The 13,706-nt window shown below is 51.2% G+C and overlaps 1 protein-coding gene across 2 annotated transcripts in view; it reads left to right on the forward strand.

Moving 5' to 3' along the window:
- MTUS2 (microtubule associated scaffold protein 2) overlaps nucleotides 1–8,958 on the forward strand; it is a 508,660-nt gene extending 499,702 nt beyond the window's left edge. For both annotated transcript variants that reach the window (XM_033104383.1, XM_033104384.1), the window contains 5 exons: nucleotides 262–335; nucleotides 3,046–3,144; nucleotides 4,612–4,731; nucleotides 7,021–7,118; nucleotides 8,214–8,958. In XM_033104383.1, coding sequence (XP_032960274.1) covers nucleotides 262–335; nucleotides 3,046–3,144; nucleotides 4,612–4,731; nucleotides 7,021–7,118; nucleotides 8,214–8,427 — 605 coding nt within the window. In that variant the 3' untranslated portion in view covers nucleotides 8,428–8,958. The remainder of the gene's footprint in view (nucleotides 1–261; nucleotides 336–3,045; nucleotides 3,145–4,611; nucleotides 4,732–7,020; nucleotides 7,119–8,213) is intronic.
- Nucleotides 8,959–13,706: the final 4,748 nt, after the last annotated feature.

Below are 13,706 nucleotides of genomic sequence, written 5' to 3' on the forward strand. Positions count from 1 at the left end.
TTCTCTGCCTTTCTTTCCTCCTTCCCTCTTTTCCTCTCCCTTTCTCCTGTCCCCTTCCTCATTCTTTCTTTCTCTTGTAACATTGTGTAAGTAACAAGTGTAAGTAACACTTTCAAAGTAATGGAGATGTCTCTTTAGGCTTGAGTCAGCTGTATAAGTGTCCCTTATCCACTGAAGTCCCTCGTCTTAGGCTGCAAAAGAGTCTTCTTTGATCCTTCTGAGAAGAAAGACCAACTTAACAATTTGATGTCTTCTCTCCAGAATTGATGTCTACCCACGAGCTTGAAAAGAAAGAATTGGAAGAAAATTTTGAAAAGCTGCGGCTGTCATTACAGGTTAATATCTCCTAAGCTCTGATGTCAAGAGAATGGCAGAATCGTTAGTCCTGTCCACAAACATTCATCCGGCACCTGCTATGTCCCAGATCCTGTGCTAAGCAGTGGAGCGTAGAGGGAGACGAGACATTCCCCCTAACTTTAAAGAATCTACTGCCTCCTGTCAGAGATCTGTGACACAAACAGTGATAGCCAGCCACAAAAGGTAACACGTACTTGCACCAAATAAGTAACACCATTAGCGAACGTCACAGGAGTTCTGAGAGATGACTGCACACTTGCTGTGGTTAGAGGAGTAACGGAGCTCTGTTTGAGGGGAGGGGGTCTTGGGAGAAGAGCATTCCAGGCAGGGGGAACGGTGGAAGGGGTGGAAGGAGAGCTGTGGAGGGCGGAAGTCGTAGGACATGTCTGGGGGATCTAAAAGGGAGTTGAATCACCTAGAGGTGGGTGGGATGAACAGACCCTCCTTGGCCTCCGACTGCTAACCTACAGGAAGTGTGGGTCTCAGATGCCAGGGGCTGCCTGGGAGGCAGGCTGAGGCTGGTAGCCCTGCTTCTGCTCCCAGCTGTGGACACCCCAAGATAGCAAGATTCTTTTCTAAATAGTAGGGACCCTCCCATCTGGACGTGTGATGATAACGATGATTGTCCATTGACTACCATGACTGTAACACGAAGGCTGGCATTTTAGTTCGCTTTCCCTTGGCCATGTTCATTGCACAGAGCCGGCCCAGCCTAGAAAAGAATGCTGGATTGTGCCGACAGCCGGTGTCACAGCTGCTGAGTGGACTATTCAAACATTTTTAGTGGGAGACAGCCTGCAATCAGCCTCCTATCCATGGATGGACCTGCAGTATGCCGTCCTCATGGACTTGTCTTCATCAAATTAACCCCAAACTCCTTCCTCGTGGGCCTGCCTTTCATCCCATCAGATATGCTCCCTTAGGGAACGCAGATCAGAAAAGTGACAGCCAGACAGTGATGAAACCCCGTCCCATCCCAAACCACAAAGGAGTGAGACTTTTGTTTCATTGTGAGTGAGTCTTCTTCCTGCCCCTGACATCTCAGTCATGCATCACACATGTGGTCGTCATAACGCTCCAGGAGCGAATCCTCTGGGCTGGAGGTTGTTTGGTGCAAGGAACGTGGAGTTGCTTCAGCTGACTCCCTTGGGAGACTGGCAGCTAGAGAAACAGGTTTGGTGGTTACAAATTTGAGTTCATTAGAGTTCCCCCTGCACCCCCTGTAACTAGCTTTGAAATCTTGGATAATACAGGAGCTCTGGAAACCTTAGTTTACTCATCTGTGAAATGGGGGTGATGATGGTAACTTCCTCGAGGTGTGAGCAGGTTAAAGGAAATAATGTGTGTAAAGTGTGTAGCACTCAGTTGGCTCCTGGTAAATTCTAATAAGTAGCAGCTATTGCTAGTCTCATAGTTTCAAGCATTGTTACATTTACCATCATCATCATCATCGATAATATTTCTATTATTATCATGCCATGCAAAACTCCTGAGTTGCCCGTGCTGGGCCAGGTCACCAACTAGGTAGGTCTTTATGCCTCTTGGCTTGGCATTAAGGAGCCACCCAAGCTGGAAAATAGTCTGTCCTGTCTGATTTCTGTACACAGTGTGTGCCTGTTGGGCGGTTGTGAGTCATGGTGAACAGGGCCAAAAAAACCTCAGTTTGATGTTTGGTTCCATCCTCGGTAGTATGTGCCTGACACGTTTTTCACTGTTTTGTTTTTTAACGGAGGAGGAGAGGCTTGAAAGAAACGCTTCATCTGTAGTGCTGACGAGGTCGGCGCAGGGCCATGTGGTGGGTGACACAGGCGTTGTGATAGCCACGGCCCGGAAGCCCACGGCCCCAGTGCCACGGGGGACTTACGTTGGACAGGTCCTGTGTGCGCAAACTCCCACTGACAGCTACATTGCCTGAATGCACCAGCCTTTGCATTTATGGCACTGGAGAGGCATTTATTTCTTAAAAATGAAATTGAAGTTACTGAAAAATAAAAAAAAATAAAAAAGGAAAAGAAACCTGCCAAGGATGGTCCGCAATACAGGGTCCGCTGCCACGATGAAGAAAGCGGTCGAGCCAGCACTTCATACATTACAGTTATTATGTAGATAGAATTACATGTCTACAATACCAGCTCCTAGTAGTTGGTAGGATGAGGCCATTTCTCTTGCCAGAAGAGTTCATGGGAGACCCCTAGTCCCTAGGTTTTAATGTTACAGAAATGGTGTCGTTGGACAGAGAAGTTCGGGGATCAGTCATTGCTGGGGTTGCCAGGGAGGGGTCAGTGGAGTTGCATCTGCCCTGGCAGCGTGGGAAGGGGTGCATGCCCCCCCAAACATGCCTTCATTCGTTCAGCCTGCACACAGGGCCAGGAGCAGCTGTCCCTTGGGGGAAGGGTCTAAACGGGGTGGGGGGTGGGCTCAGCTCACATGGTAGCTCACCTCAGGCGAGTGGAGGTCAGAAGCAAGCTGAGAATGACAGGAACCTGGAATGTGAGATGGGGGCGGGGCAGAGAGAACTGAGGCTGGGAGACAAGACACGCGGATGGGGAAAAGGTCACACAGTGGCAGAGTGTGCCCTTGTCTCGATGCCCCAGGGGTTTTTCGCACAGGGGCTGTCTCATCACAGCTCCCCAGGCTGCAGTGTCCGTCGTGACCGAGCTGGACTTCCCTTGTCATTATTACTTGCAGGACCAGGTGGACATTCTGACCTTCCAGAGCCAGTCTCTGCGGGACCGAGCGAGACGCTTCGAGGAGGCTTTGAGGAAAAATACTGAAGAGCAGCTGGAGGTAGTCAAACCTTCCAGGCTTTCCAGCACCTGGGGGCCCTCCCCAGGAGTCCCTGTTGAACCCCACCCCAGGAAGCCCCATGGCTGTGGCTTCCTCAGCAGTCTCCCCGCAAAGACAGGACCCCTGTGTGGATCTGCTACTGCAGTGACAGCTGGTCAGGACCTCCCTGGGCTTTTAAACATGTTCCTGTCAGCACGTCACTTCTGAGACAGGACAGCTGTGGGCTTCTCGGTCTAAATGTTATTCTTGCCACATCGCACACCATCCGCCACCGCTGCCCCTGAGCCCCTGTAAGAAGCATGGCCTGGGAACTCTGCGCCCCTCCATCCCTCCTCTCCAGCTTCCTTAGTTAGGCTGGCGAGCGCGAGGGGGCACGCCTGAAGCCTGCGTTAGTCGGTCGGAGGGAACTTTTTCTCCAGAAAAGTTGGCAAGATTCCTCCCCTCTGATGTAGGATTGCCAGATAAAACACATTACACCCAGTTAAACGTGAATTACAGAGAAATGAATTTGTTAGTATAAGTATGTCCCTTTGGATACTTATACTAAAAAAAACATTGTTTATCTGAAATTCAAACTTAACACGATTTTATATTATGTATGTATCTCTCTCTCTCTCTCTCTCTCTCTCTCTATATATATATATATATATATATATATTTATATATATATATATATATAAAATATTCACAGGGTGGGTACCAAACAAATGTATAAACATTTTAGGAAAGGAAAAAGCTGTATTAAAATCACACGGATGGTAACCACTTTGAGCACCTCTTGTAACTGCAGAAGTCAAATGTGACTTGTATTCATCTTTTGTTATCAGTATATATTGAGTATTACAATTTTAGTACAGTTTTTCCTTCCTTAAAATGTGTATACATTTTTTTGGCACTGTGTGTGTGTGTGTGTGTGTGTGTGTGTGTAAAATTGTTGTTGTTACATCTGGCAACCTCACTCTGGCATTTCTTTTTCTGACATGGCTTTTCTGCTTTTTAAACCATTTTGCTCATTTTCTGTGCTGAGGTGCAGATGCTCCATGGGCACAGGCGGTACCTGGAATCCCCACCTGTCTGCTGAATCAAGTAGTTGGGTGAATGTCAAAAGCCAATGTTGGGTTTATTCCTTTTAACCCCATGAGTTCCCTTTCGGGGATGGGCTGGTGGTATTCAGCCATTCCAGCTTCCGGGCTCTTCAGAGATGGTGGCTTGATCTGTCTATTCCCCAAGGTGCTGGACTTTTCGTAGCATTCCCAGTGGGAAACAAGTGGGTATCTTTACCATACCAGAAAGGCTATGAGCAAGCTCTGTCTCTCTTTCTCTGTCTCTGTCTCTCTCCACCCCCTACCCCCCCACCCCCCCACTGGGCAGCTTGTTAGAGAAAGCTACAGTTAGCGGAATTCAGGACCTTGGTGACACTTGGCCCTTGGCGGCCCGTGAGTAGCTCCGTGCTCTCTGTCCCTGTAGGTCGCACGGGCTCCCTATCAGCACTTGGAAGAAGACATGGAGAGTCTGAAGCAGGTATTGGAGATGAAGAATCAGCAAATACACCAGCAGGAAAAGAAGATTCTTGAGCTGGAAAAGCTGGTGAGTCAGTCTGTTTCCGGGGTGGAGCCCAGTAACTTTCCTGTCCCCATAGATGTCATCATCACAGCCTGCGGGATATGAGCCTGCTGCTTGCACCTGAGCAGAGAATTCTGTCACTGAGTCAGGAGTTCTGATGAGGAACCAGAGGTGGCCTCATTTTGGGCAGCTCTGGAGCCCTCCTGATTGTCTGCCTCCATCCCACCCAAAGCTCTGAGTGCTGTCCCGCCCTCCTCCCTGGGGGCGTGTAGCCAGCCAGCACACGGCACTGCACAAAGCTCTAACACAATGCCAGGGACTAGGTGTTGCCAGGAGCCTCCTTTCACAGGGGTGCAGATGACAGCCTGGGGATAGCGTTCATCTCACCGGGTGGGGGCCCCGGCCCAGCGCCCGCCCCACACTGTCTGCCTCACCTTTCAGCCTGGCTCCCACAGAATCAGCAAAGGGTACCCCTTTGGGGTAACAGAGCCCCCCAGAGTTCATGCTCCTTCCCATGAGGACCATGCAAAGGCTAGAATGTGATGTAGAAGTTGGCCTTAGGGTCTCAGATAGATTCTTGTGCTTTTTCCTTTTTTTATTGTTAAATTTAAAATAAACTTTTGATACTATAAGAGGAAAACACACTTGTGCATTATAGCAAATGATAAGATAAACAAAAATAAGAAAATGAAAATATCCTATTTCTACCACTGTTGACACTTTCCAGAGTTTTTTCTCTCTACACATGTACACACCCCAGACACCCCCACACATGTACACGCGTTTCATATCCTGTTTTCTTTCACTTGGCAAATCTTAACTCACCATTTCAGTAATCGATCTTGTCTAACTTTGACAGTTCTCCTTTTGTCTCTGAAATGTCCTTGAAGCCGGTTTATCCAAACCACGAGCTGTCGCATTCATTGTCACGCCCTGTCCCGTTCTGCAGATGCCTCTTTCTGCACTGGTTCTTAGCAGTCAGGCTGGGAGCCACCTTGGAGGTGACGGACTCTTGCCAGCATCCTCAGTAACGTTGGCCAGCGGGCACCATCCAACAGCCCAGAGCTTCCCAGCAAGGCCAGAGCTAAGGCCAGTGGGAGGCTCAGGGACAGAGCCCTGCCCTCCTGGCCCTGCCATGTGGCCTGGCCAACTTCGGGACCCGTCAGGGCCATCCATGTCCAGTTGTCCAGTCACCACAAGCCTGGGGGCTGATGTGACTGTTTTTAGCCATGCTCCAGGCATTCTGTAAACATGCATGACTTCTCGTTACAGAAACCCTTCCCAGCAAAAAACTAAAAGGGACTTCGTCCTTCCTGGGAGCTACGATGAGGGCTGGGGTAAAGTGCCTTGCGGAAGAGCAGGGACAGAGGCCAGTCCGTTGGCTCTGATTCCTAACCCTTATTCTCGGAGAGATGACAGTTTTCTTTAAAGATTAACTACACTGACAGTAAATTTGTCATATTCTTTCCAAAAAATAATTTATTTCTAAATTCATCTTGGAATGGGACTGTACTTCAGCTGGGTTTCAGGCTCTCGGGGACACACTGACAGAGAGAATGGCCTAAATTGCTGGGGAATAACAGCTGTGGATGACGTTACTTTCTGATAATGTGCCAACCTGGTCTTGGGCTTTGTGCTCCTGGCTGCCCATAGCCTCAGAAGGAAAAATGTGTCTACATTCTTTGTATTTCCATCCCTCCATTAATTCAGAATGTCACAGGGTGTGGCATGGTGTCCCTTTGGGAAGGACCAGGGAACCCATTAGCCAAGGATCCTGGTGCTGATCACGGCTTATCTCTAACAATGGCAAGGACCTGGGGACACTCACTGTAAAAGGCATATTCTATACAGTCAATAATGTTGCAATAATTATATATAGTGCCAGGTGGGTGGGTACTAGACTAGTCAGGGGATCACTTCTTAAATTATGTAAGTGTCTAACCACTATGCTATGCACCTGAAATTAATATAAAATATATTGAATGTCAACTGTAACTGAAAAAAAAAGTAACAAGAAATATGTTCTACACAGGAATCTAGTATAAACATACTTACACGTGCATAATATAAGTAAAATAAAATTGTATGCATAACAATACTTAGACGACACACACAACACATTCTGGTATTTTCTCTTCTGTTTTATTTTGTTTAAAAAAGAAATGCTGGTCACCTCCCTCTAACCTGATTTTACAACCCACCAATGCACCCGGCAGTTTGCAAAACACTGTTCTTGACGACCCTCCAAGAGCACTGGTCTCCTGCCTACCCAATGACCTTGCTGAGGACCTCTTAACACCGTCCCCTTTACAGGTGGAAAAGAACATTATCCTGGAGGAGAAGATCCAAGTTCTCCAGCAGCGGAACGAAGACCTCAAAGCAAGGATCGACCAGAACACGGTTGTCACGAGGTAGGTGGGCCTGGATGTCTGAACTTACAAAGCATGTGTCACCCACAAAGTGGCTTTGCTCAAACAGAGCTTGAGGGCTCTGTTTTTGTTCCAAAGTCCAATGTATTCACTCCTGAGCTGTGAGACTTCCCATACAGAGTCCAAAAGCATGTGGCAGGGGGCCCAGACACAGCTGGTTGCTGACGGGCTTTATTTCTGGAGGAGATTTTGGACAGCGGTGTCAGCTGGGTGTTTCCAGGCAAAAGGGAACCATAGTGGGAGCTATGCTCCCCTGTAGGGCCCTCAGCTGTTGTCCTGGGCCAGCCTGGCCATGGCAGGGATCAGCTGACCTTGGCCGGAGGACAGCAGGGGTGGAATGTGCCAGAGAGAAGCTGTGTGGCCAACGGCAGCTGCTCCTGAGTGATGCCATTTCCATCTCGGTCCCCTGTTCTGAGGTCCCCAAACTTCTATGGAAGGATGTGGAGACACTCGCTTCTGCTGTCAGCATGGAATAAAACAGGGTTCCAGGCTTCTTCAGCCAGCCGGAGGAGGTTATGTCGTCCTTGAGGGCGAAGCCACCTCCATGGGAACCTGTGCAGGCACCAGGCTGAATGCTGAGAGGCAAAGAAGCCATCTGTGGCCCGTGTGCGTTAAGGCTCACAGTCCAGCAGGCAGTGGATGGACCGACCAGCATTTACGGCGGGGGCAGGCGCTGCTGTCGTGGAGGCCCAGTCGAGGGGCAGGGAGGACAGCAGCACTGTGTGCTATGGCGACTGTCACCCGCAGCCACCTCTGAGCCTCTGGGGCCCTCTCGCACCAGCTCCCGACTCCCCTTCTTCCCTCTTCAGCCTCTGTTTTTTGCTTTGTCCACTGGACAGCCAGCACCTCCGTGTGAGGAGCAGAGGGACGCGAGCAGATCCGGTGTTGGCAGGAATGCTCTGGGAACGGATGTATTGGTGGGACAAGTGGCAGCCATGGTTCAACCAAGGCTGTGTGTGATGGCAGCCCGGCTGGTCCCTGCTGCCCCCGCGGCGTCGCCCTCCGCCCTCGGCCCAGCAATGTCAGGCTCGGCCCTCTGGCATGACTGCCGCTTGATGTTGTCTTCTCCCCATGCAGACAGCTGTCGGAGGAAAACGCCAATCTCCAGGAATACGTTGAGAAAGAGACCCAGGAGAAGAAGAGGCTGAGCAGGACCAACGAAGAGCTGCTTTGGAAGCTCCAAACTGGGGACCCGACCAGCCCGATTAAACTCTCCCCCACGTCCCCGGTTTACCGCGGCTCCTCTTCCGGGCCCTCCTCGCCGGCCAAAGTCAGCTCGACGCCCAGATGACGCCACCACGCCGCCCTCAGAGCTGAGCTCCTGGTCCCCCCGAGGGAGTCCAGCCCCGGGCCGGCCCGTGGGCCCTGCGCGCATGCTCAGTAGCTGCACAGCGCATCCTCGCGGAGCCGTCTCCAGACCCCCGTGTGAGACTGTCCCAGTACTGGCACTTAGGAAAGTATTCACGGTAGTGTCTCATGTGCAAACGTTTGACCATAATTAGAGCCAAAAGAAAGAAACTCCAGTTGTTTTTGAGCAAAGAACTTTCCACTGCAGAATTTCAGGTTAGGACAAAGAGCTCAGTTTTGAATTTACACTGATTAATCATTCTGTACTGCACCGACGTGTGTGTATATTTAGATTTACGTATATGCACACGGGGCTATTCCGAATTGCATTTTTTATAACACGAAGTGCTGACATATTTTGGTGAAGGTCAGCAGTTTTCTAACTTGTGCCTAAGAATAATTGGGAAATGAAAATGCATTTCTATCTAGCTTCCCAGGAATATTTCTACCCAAAATAGAAAAAGGAAAAAAAAAAGATACAGAGAAGAAGCGCCTTTCAACCCGCCACCAAGTGGTCCTCTATCTAACACAAACACCAGCGAAACGTGAACGGTAACTGCCTTTGTAACGATCAGCTTCTTAGTCAACATGATGTGCGGTCACTATTATTCCATTTGCAGGTTTTAATTCCTATTCCTGTCGTGAGTGGAGAAGGGAGAGCAGTGGGAAAGCCTGCAGAGCTTAGCACCTTTATGGAGGTTACTCATGACAGTGACTCACCGATAGTCTCGTAAACACAATTTTTGCTTTTTTCCTAAATGGCATCTTGGAACCCACCATTCAGCTGTTGCCCCCTGAGGACAATGCGGAAAAGCATGACCTTCTGGAGTGAGGATGAGGATGACCTTGGAGCTGACCAAGACCGTTCGCCCTCCATCCTCAAGGGGAACGAACTGCCGATAGAGTCTGTTGACTAAGCACAGAGTAGGAACGCTCTGGCGTTCCGTGGGGTTTGCTCTGGCCTGATGCTGCTACGGTCCCCTCACCCATACGACCCTCAGGCCCCCATTTCGTAGCAACCTGCCCTCAGTTTGATTCAATAACTCAGCCCCATCACTGTACATTGAGATGGCTCAGGGGTTCTAGCAGAGGCTTCCAGAAAACCAGTTCTTCCATCCTGGGGGACCATGTCCACGCTGTGCTAAAGCATCACATGACCTCCCGGGAACCCAGGTATATTTTCTGCAGGACCGCCGAACACAGGTCCCATTTTAGGCTTAGGAGGTTCTTCCACACAGAGGAGCCCGTTGAAACAGCCAGCCAGTGGTCACTGGATGCTGGACTGGCACTTGTCTCTGAAATGGTAGAAGTAGAATGTGAACGTTATACCTATTAGCGCTGTGGAAGGTTAGGAGCATGACACCCAAAAAAGAGGAAGTAGTTTTCACAGTTGATAGGTGGTGATAAGGATGCCTTTGTTTGCTGTTTATGACAGAAACCCTGCACTTTCCTCCCTAAGGTCCCTTGAAATTCTCTGGAGCACAGGGCTGTTTTTGAGCATGACCAAGGAAAGCGGACCCATGCAGGGACATCTGTGGTGGGGAAGAGACGACCCTGGATGGAAGGGGTCGGCTTGCCCGGGGCCCAGCCTGCTCGGCACCTGTGTGGCTGGCACGAAGACAGACCTGGTCTGTGTTCCCTGAATGAGTCAAGGTCGGGCTTCCTGGCCTTCCAGGTCCATCTCCTTTCTAGCAAACCTCCAAGGGTCTCTGCCCATCCTGGGGACACACACAGTAGATACCCACTGAACAAACATTTCTCTTTTCCTTTCGTGGCTCTGCATGACGCTGTGATATTGAGTTGGGCATTCCATTATGGTAGATCATGCCACGTTGACCAAGTACACAGTTATCTCTTCTTTTAGCAGGCACCCCGGCAAACACCAGTTTGGTGGGAGCTCAGCAATCCGAATTAGGAACTGCGTCCAGAACTGCATGTGCTAAATGCAGTTACACAGCAATACAGATTTCAGTGTTCTGTTAGGATGTGCTACAGTGTGTCAGCCTACTGCAGTCAAAGGTGTAGTGATGTTAGCACCAAGTAATTCCTCTCCAGGTGACTGGACCTCTGCCCCGACCAGCCCTGACCTTGGGCACTTGGGCTCATTCCCACATTGCCCTGGCTTCCTTTCTTCGTCATGGACACCCATCACGTCTGGCTCCTATCCTGGAACACGAGGGGCGGCAGCAGCTGTTCCCCCCTTTCGCCACGTCACCCCCACGCCATTGGGGCATGGACCTCTCCCAATATGGAAGTGCTGTCCTCCACCTCCCAGGCCGGAGCTCTTTCCACAGACAGATGCTGCAGCCACTCCGCCTGCCTCAGACAGACCCACCAAACCTCACCAACCTCGTCCTGGCATTTGGGAGCCATGTCAGTGTCCTTCCCCACCCCAGGCTCACCCCACACTGGGATGGGTTCACGCTGGTGTCAGGGCGGGGAAGGGGGGGGCTGGCACACTGGGTGATTGTTTGAATGGGGCTCACACGTTCCTTACCTGGCCCCTGCAGTTTCTGTGTTGCATATTTGTGTTTGAAGCATATTAAAATTAACTCAAAGGAACTTCTGTGGCTTCTACTTGATGTAAGTCTTGGCCTGGCCCTCACAGGCTTCAGGAAATTCAGGCTGGGATCTGAAGCAGGGAGGTCAGGCAGGTGTTGGCAGGCTGGGTTCCTTTTCTGTGTGTGCTGGGGTCAGCTGATTGTCCCTGAGTCTGGAGACCCCCTTGCTCTGACTCCCCGCACCCACCTTTGCCGCCCTGGAGCTTCAGCAGCCTGGCTCTGATGTGGGGAGCTCCGTGGGGAGCTCCGTGGCTCTGCTCCGCTGGGCTGTCTTCAGCAGGCTGGGTACGCTGGGGTCCGTGGGAAAAGGACACAAAAGAGTGAGGACAATCACCTCACCGTCGATTTCAAATTCAGACCTAGACGGGCGTCCGTTTCTACTCCAGTGAGGGCTTGGTCTGTCCCAAATCCTGTCAGTTCATACCTGATGGCCACAGTGCTGTCTCACGAGCAGCAGGGGACGAGCCCTCCTGGTGGGGTGGCCACAGTCACAGCAGTTCCTCATCATGAGCTTTCTCACCCCAACAGGGGGACCCTGGACAGCTCCATGGCTCTCCCTGTAACACCTGTACGCAGCCAGCACACTTGTTTCACCCTAAAAGCACTTGTCCCTCCCCACCCGGCCTCAGGTTGGGCTGTAGCCCCCCGCTTGGGGACCCCTAGGTGGTCAGTTCCGGGAGTGGCAGCAACTTTAGGGAGACTGCAGCAAGTCTGCCCTCCTGAACAATAGAACTTTCGCCGATGATAAATCACATGGAGTCACTCCGGATCTGTGGGGACCACAGGATCCCCTCTGGATCATCCATGCTTCCCGATTATTGACGGGGACTACCTATGTATTAATGATTCACTTGTCAACCTGTCCCAGCCTGTTAGTCTTCTGGGATGTCCTGTGCCCTCCATTTTTATAATAACCGCCTTCCATTGTCCTCCCCACAAGTGAGGTCTCAACTCCACTGAATAAAGGAGCAGGCTTGCCCACGGCACGTGTAGGAAACAAGGTTAGAGGTGCGTCCTCCTGTCTGCGGAGGTCTGTGTCCCCCTCCCATGGCCAATTTGCAGCCAGCAGAGGAGACCTCTGAAGTCAACCACTCAGTCACCTCCTCCGGGCCAAGGACCCTTGCACACATGGCTCTCCTTGCCTGGGGGACTTGGGTCATCGCAGTGGGAAGGACTGATGGAAGAGCGACGCTCAGGCAGAAACCTAGAAGTGGGTACAGGCAGGACTCGGAGGTATTGCAGTTTGGTTCCAGACCACCGCAAACAAGTGACTATTGCAGGAAAGCCAGTTGTAATCTTTCTGCTGGTGGAGGGTCTTGCCTTCTATTTGTAAAAAACACAACATCCATGAGGCACAATAAAAGCGAAGCACAATAAAACGAGGTATGCCTGGATGTAGGTCCCCTGCTGTTGGTCCAGACTGTGGCACGGCTGGTGCTGATCAGCACACGGGCATCGAGCAAGGTCTCTGGGCCTGCACCCTGTCGTCCAGAATCAGGGTCCTGCCCACTGGACAGCTAGGGTAAAATGCTAAAAAGAAAAACCACCACCAAAGGCTGGTAAGCCGTCCTGGTTGTTAAGGCAAGGGGAATTAATTCACTTTAAGTTTGCTAAATATCTTCTCTTTAATCAGTCTGTCTCTCTCAAACCTTTTCAATAAAACAAAGCAGAACAAAAATAACAGGCCCCCTGGGGTTTCTGCCCACGCAGCTCTGCTTCCCCCTCAGCATGAAGGGGAGCCCTGCTCAGGAGATGGGGCTAGTTCGCCTAGCTCACTGGGTCTGCGATGCTTCCCTAGCACCAGCGCACATGGGACGGGATGCTGTGCAGTTGGAAGCTGAGGCCACCCTCTTGCACAGGACATAGGGTCCTGCCTGGGGGCAGCCTGCTGGGGCACCCAGGGCACAGACAAACTAGCAGGCCACCAGGCACCGCTGCTACTCTGTGTGACGCAGTCTCCGGTGCTCCTTGCTCCCAGAGGGATAGAGCAGTGGATGTGTTGCACCCCCTTGGCCGCATCTGCAGAGTTGGCATCTCAGTAGCCACTCAGGAAGGAACTTCATTGTTTTAGGGAGTAAAAATGTAAAACATCCATGGGGAAGTACAAGACGCATAGCTTCTCCCTTCCACGATTTAGCCAATTCCACTGGGATGAGGTGCTGACCACACTGAAAAGCAGGCCAAAGGGCTCCCCTCATTAGCAAAGCCACCGCCTGTTTCCAGCTTCTGAGCCTTTCTCACAGTGCATTTTTGAAATGCCTGTATTGATGGGTTGGTGAACAGGCTTGATTTTGCGCGCAGGAAACCGATCCCTTTGAAGAGCATCTCCCAGTTGGTGTTCCAGCCCCGCCCGGATCTGTTAGGCGGCTGGGCCAGGCTGGGTTGGAATGGCAGGAGTGGAAAGTGGCTGCAGAGCCGGGATGTCACCTGCTGAGGAGCCCCCATGGGATTCCTCCTTACTGCAAAGGACAAGCTGTCCAGGGAGCAGCTCTGGACTCACCAGAGGGTTTCATGACCAAACCGTGCAGGGAGAAGGTGCTCCAGGTGACTACCCCTCGGGCCTGCAAGCTGGATTGCTTCTGGGGTTCAGGGTTTCCTAAGAAAAAGCTGGAATCCGCGGAAGGATTCCGCAGGCTGCCTGCGGGTGCGGCGCCGACCACCA

The sequence above is a fragment of the Rhinolophus ferrumequinum genome, chromosome 4, assembly GCF_004115265.2.
Source record: "Rhinolophus ferrumequinum isolate MPI-CBG mRhiFer1 chromosome 4, mRhiFer1_v1.p, whole genome shotgun sequence".
Lineage (NCBI taxonomy): Eukaryota > Metazoa > Chordata > Mammalia > Chiroptera > Rhinolophidae > Rhinolophus > Rhinolophus ferrumequinum.